The following is a 6,136-nucleotide window of genomic DNA, read 5'->3' on the forward strand; positions in this document are numbered from 1 at the left end:
GGGGGGAGGGGGGGGTAAATGACTTAACTCAACAAAATGGTAAAATACATGCATAAAGATCATGCTCACAAATGAGAACAAAACAGCGTTGGATGACGTGGATTAGAGCCCTGCACGGGCCTCAAATATAAGCCCTAGCCCATACTTTTTTTTATAAAGTTAATTTAGAAAAACGTTTGGAGCATTTTTTTGTTCCTTAAATGCAAGTTGTTTTTCTTTGAAGTAATGACCAGCGGCAGACAGTGAATTGATCATAGCCTATATGTTTGATCAATTTAGCCTTCTCAAATAATCACGACTTGCCTAAAATAAAATCTATATATAAAACAGTTCAAGCATATCACAATGTTAGTTTAAATGTTTAACCTAGATAAATGTGCGCTGTTAAGACGCATTTCCTATCGTTTGTGCGGAGGAGTGGAAGCTAAAGCACGCTCGACATGGAGGCGCCAGTGCTATCACTTGCATTTTTTTCTAACAGTGGAAACAATATACACAGTCATTTTTGCTCATAAAGGTAAGAGTAATACAGCATTCTAAACTGTAAAGAGGCTAGTTTTATTTGTGCACCCACAATATCAACAAAACGTTGTGCTTTTATAAAATAAAGAAAACAAACGCTTTCTGCCGTCTCGGTCTTGAACAGGAGCGCTTCACAATGATGAACCTAAACTCAGCGACTTGCCTCACAGACATGATAAAAATATACAGAACGCTTTAAATTACTACTTTAAAACAAATTTAAAGGATTTGCTGCAACTCAATTTTGTCTGATATGTGAATTATTTATTAGCCTATTTTTTTTATCCATGCAGCAAATGCTTTACAAATTACTTTATTGCACTCCAGACACTTTTAAAGTACTTTTCACTATATATTTTAAGGGGTAGCTTGAATGTAAAACATTGTCATAAATTTGTTGTATTCCCATTTGTAAAATAGCCAACAAATTAATTGTTGTAGGCTAACCCGATCTCATGAAAGTAATATTTCTATGCAGAAATTGACTTTGGCATGCAAAATACTGATAAATTCATAATTAATGGCATGGCTGGTTCGGTCAACCGTAATATGGGACACACAGGCCTATAATAACTGCTTAAAGGTTTGCGGGGCAAATCTCAGGTCAGTCTGAGCGCTCATGGTAGGCACAGTGCGTACAGCCCTACACCTGCAGGCGCCACTGATGCAGTAGATCTTACAATTCTTATGAGCGTGTGCGTGACCCTGATTCGTGCACATGTCAGTGAGCACGGCATCTCAATCGATCAGATGCATGTTAAAGTTGCGTTCATTACTATAGCAAATTCTCAGTCACAAAGAAATATGAGCATTTTGATTAATAGTCAATAAAAATAATAATGCATTGACTTTATTCAAGGCTTTTACCATCCTGTTACCATCATAAATCCAATTTAATAAAATAATGTAAACCATCACTTTAACAATTCAGCAAGTCAGCATCATATTTCTATGGCCTGTTATATTGCTTTTAATCCAAGCTGATAGGAGAAATCATGAAATATAACTAGGTGTAAAATCACTGCATTGGTAAATAAAGCATTTCATCCCATACCTGGTTTTAAAAATTTTTATTAAAACACTGTAAAAATTAAATTTTTTTTGGAATGCTGTCCAGCAGCTATTGTTTGGTGTTTGACTCTGCGCTCTGATAATCTGTGGGGGAAACCAAGAGAAAAAGTTTGTGCAAAGTGTTTTAATAAGGTTAGCAATGCAAAATGACTTAATCTAAAACAGACACTTTCGGTTCATTTAAAACATATCTTACCAATTCAAATATTCTGACCATCTGCCAACATGGATAAAATGACAAAATAATTAAATGTTAACATGTTTGTGCAGTTGTTGTTTTGGGGTAGGCGTCAGTCTTTAGCTACCCTAGAAGTAAAGACAATAATAATTGAAGAACCAACTTACAGTATTTTAAAATATAAGTAAATCTAATGAAATGCACTCACCTTCGAGATCACCAGCCATTTGTACTGGCGGTTACTGTGTTGCAGGTATAAAATCCACCAGTTTATATCCCTAGAAAAAGAATGAATGGATTTAAAACCAAAACAATGAGAGAAACACAGATACATGTAGCCAAGCACAGAAAGTTTATAGTCATAAGTGTCTCATGCACCACTGACACAGAAGACTACTTTTACAACATAAAATAAGATACCGAACCTTACTTAAAACACAGTTGAAAACTTGCTCACTGTGATAGTTCGGCACTCATGTTTTCACCACAACCACGAAAACAACCAAGCAACAAAATCTTTAAACTGTTACCTAATTTTGATGAGCACAAATAATTCACATGAAAGAAAACTAAAATTCTCCTCTTACCTACCAGTCTGGTATGTTAAATACCTTACTTTGGTAGCTGTTTCTCGCTAGTCTTACAACAGCAATCATCTGTTCTCAATAAGACTGCTGGCGATTCCAATAAGCTAGCCTCTCAGCTGGCTCATCCCAATGGCTAGCCTCTCTTCGATGGACCGCTTCTCAACAGTCTCTTCTCTTTGGCTAGCCTTTAAGCTGGCTCCTCCCGACGGCTAGAATCTTTGCTGGCACTTCATCAGATAGTCTGACCGCTTACGTGCAAGATTGCCTTCAGGCGGCAATTCAGAGTTGCTAAAAATCCTCTCATGGATTTCATTCCCCAGTGGAACGCCAACAAAGAAACATCATTTGTCCAAAAAATGAACTATGTGCTACCCATATGTTGCAAAATACACAAACACCAGGACGAGTGCGAGGCCCAATTGTAAATCGAAATGACCAAGCTAATTAAAGTTTTGCTGATGTTAAATTCTTTACAGGTATTTCACATTAATGTTACATTAATTATCCAGTAACCAAGGCTCATTAATGCTTTAACCAAAGGTCAAAGCGACTTTAGGGTAAAGCTTCAAATCTACATCGAGACAAAAACAATGTAGACAAAAAAAAACAACAGCATCAGAACATGCTGTGGGTCTGTCATCAGTCATTCATGCAACTGGGCGAGTACTCACAATTTACCAAATCAAAACACTGACGAATGCAATTAAATAAAAAAACTGGAGCGGTTTATTTAATCTTGATTGGTGACTGTTCACATTAACAAAAAAAAAAGAAAGGAAAGAAAAGAAAAAAAAAAAAAAAGACAGACACCCTACTGGTTCAAGAGAAAAGCCAACAACAATTAAACCCTGCATTAAATCTCGTTGGAATGCTTTGCACTTCACAGACAAAAAAGGGAAAACTACAAACTAGTAAATGTCTTCCAGGACAAGAGTACTTTTTGAAAGGTTTTTTTTTTTTTTTTTTTTTTTTTTTTACACCTTCAAACCCCACCCCCATTCCCACATGATTTTCCTCCACTATTGAACACGTTCTCTTCGCATGGCAGACGTTAATATCGCCACCACACTGCTTGGCTGGGCAGATCTAGGTGTAAACCTGCTTGCTTCTCTCCTTTCCCTGTCATCTCTCTCTGGCTCTCCTCTAAGTACTGTGGCCTGTTGGACAATATGGAACATAAATTCAGTTACACTTTGCAACCTTGCTTTGTCTTTATCAAGAGCTGAACTGGAGGGGAATGAGAAGTAGTAGCACAGAAGCAAACCTTCAGGTCAGCTAAGACTGCATGGTTAGGACAATGGGGATGAGTTTGCATGTGCTGCAGCCAGAAGCTTTGGAGAGCACCTCAAAAAAATCAACATTCGTCTTGTGATACTGGATCTTAGCTTTAGAAGTTTTGAAGGTTTGCTGCTGGATCCCCTGCACTGAAATCTCAATAGTTTTACTCATTTACCGACCAATTGAAGAGTGATTACGGGCTAACATTTGCATAGGTTTCGCATCTTATGAGATGTTTGGACATGGATGAGCTAAAAACAAACTCATGGCTAACTTCAGAGGCCTCTTCCATACGTGGGGCAATCCTTACCCTGGAATCTAAAACCTTCGCCCACCAGAGCCTCCTCCATAACCACCACCAGAGCCTCCTCCATAACCACCTATAAAAGAACCGTGATTGAGATGTGACACAAAAGCTGTGACATCTGTAAAAGTTCATATACTAAATATTTCAGTTAAAATAGTTCCTTAACTGCCGCGTTCTATAGACAAACTTCAGAACATTTCAATGTCCGAAAGAGCCTTAGTGGAATGGAAATGGTTTGAATTCAAATATAATGATTTATTACCATGTACAACACTGCAACGTTCACTCACCGCCATATGGGCCACCTCCGCTCCTTCCACCACCGCCGTAGTTTCCTCCCTTCATTGGGCCGTAGTTAGAGGAAGATTGATTGTTGTAGCTGCCGAAGTCGTTGTAGCCTCCACCACCTCCAAAGTTGCCTGCAAAACTTCAGTGTTATTTGCTACAGAAGCAGCATGGTAGGAGAAATTTACTAGCATATCCTATTACTCGACACAGAGCTACAAAGCAAACCTAGAAGAACAAAAGTAAGAACATGGCAAAATGGTTCACAGGGTAACTGACCTCCACCAAAGTTGCCTCCACCACCACCACCATTGTTGTTGTAGTTATCATAGCCACCGCCGCCGCCACCGTAGCCTCCACCCTGGTTTCCATAGCCACCACCACCTCCGCCACCTCCTCCATAACCACGGTTGCCTCCATAATTAGGTCCACCTCCACCATAGCCACCTGATAAAGAGATGGGAGATAAACATTATAATGTTAACACTGTTGAATGGTCAAATGTAATGTGAATCACATTCTTAAAGTCTTTATACATACCATTCCCTCCGTAGCCATTATATCCATCACCTCCACCGTAACCACCTCTTCCTCCTCCATATCCACCTACAAAAGGGAAAGCATTTCAAAGTTAAAAACTCGTAAGGAACACTGTTGACCAGTAGTTCTCCAAAAGGTGGGTCAGTGTATTATTGAATTTGAACCTAAATTATAATTTCCAATTATTCCATGAATAATGCATAGTATTCAAGTAAGGACTTGGTGACAAAAAAGTTTGAGAATCTCTGCTACAGACCACTACAAACTATAAAACAAAAATGAGAACATATGCAAAATTGCACCTCCATATCCTCCACCTCTGCCAAAGTTTCCACCGCCGCCACCGCCACTACCACCACCTCCTCCTCGCCCGCCTGGATTATATGAAAAGGTTATTTTTACACTTCAGATATTTTGAACAAAACATCAAATCAAGACAGCTAAAATAAAAATTATTCTGTGACGCATTTTATGTCCACTGAGTTATATGCTTTTGCATTTATTTTTCCAATGCGTAATAATTACCTCGTTGATTAATCGACACCCTGTTCATTTCCTCTCTGGAGAGAGCTTTCCTGACTTCACAGTTGTGTCCATTCACTGTGTGGTATTTCTGTACTGTGGGTAAAATGGAAAAAATGAAAACAATGTTAAAAGAAACACACACACACACATACATTATATATATTATATACACAGGGGGCTGAAACTGCTATAGATAGTTGACACAAATGAGCGGCAGTCACTTACTGACAATCCTGTCAACAGAGTCATGGTCATCAAATGTTACGAAAGCGAAGCCCCTCCTCTTATCACTGTTCTTCTCAGTCATGATGTTCACCTCGTCAATTTTACCAAACTGGCCGAAATACTCGCGCAGATGCTCCTCATCCGTGTCTTCTTTGATTCCGCCCACAAACATCTTTTTAACAGTGGAGTGAGCGCCTGCTTTGCACGAGTCCTGAAATCAGCGTATGTAAGCAATTATTGCAACATACAAAAAAAATATGTACCAGTTCAAATGCAATCTCTATGCGACAACCATAATATCTTTGTGTTTTTACCTCTTTGGACATGGCGGTCTCCCAGTGACTGACAGCAGCCCTCGCACGGAATGCAACGACAGTCAGTGCGCAGCCGCTAGCAGCTCGACGCGCTGCTGCTGCTTCTTCTTCTTCTGTTCGCATGGCGGGTTACAGACCGTCGTTCAAGGTGCATACCGCCACCTATTGGGTTCTTCTTCTTCCTGGTGTTTAGTGGCGGATGGCATACAACTTTTAGGTGCATTACCGCCACCTACGGATTAGGAGTGCGGATCAGGACCGTACTCTTCACTAAATTCTATTATATAATCCCGTGTCCTTTAAA

General features: G+C 39.4%; 1 protein-coding gene across 1 annotated transcript; it reads right to left on the reverse strand.

Annotated features, from left to right (window-relative positions):
• Positions 1–3,060: 3,060 nt before the first annotated feature.
• hnrnpa1a (heterogeneous nuclear ribonucleoprotein A1a) lies at positions 3,061–5,955 on the reverse strand. The gene is made up of 9 exons (XM_016240966.1): positions 5,833–5,955; positions 5,519–5,729; positions 5,294–5,386; positions 5,071–5,142; positions 4,769–4,834; positions 4,508–4,675; positions 4,234–4,362; positions 3,947–4,016; positions 3,061–3,515 (listed from the first exon to the last, which is right to left on the reverse strand). Exons 1-8 carry the CDS (start codon positions 5,953–5,955, stop codon positions 3,955–3,957), a joined length of 924 nt encoding a protein of 307 aa, XP_016096452.1. The 3' UTR covers positions 3,061–3,515; positions 3,947–3,954.
• Between the last annotated feature and the right edge of the window lie 181 nt (positions 5,956–6,136).

The sequence above is a fragment of the Sinocyclocheilus grahami genome, unplaced genomic scaffold (assembly GCF_001515645.1).
Source record: "Sinocyclocheilus grahami isolate Dianchi unplaced genomic scaffold, SAMN03320097.WGS_v1.1 scaffold606.1, whole genome shotgun sequence".
In the NCBI taxonomy this organism is placed as follows: Eukaryota; Metazoa; Chordata; class Actinopteri; order Cypriniformes; family Cyprinidae; genus Sinocyclocheilus; species Sinocyclocheilus grahami.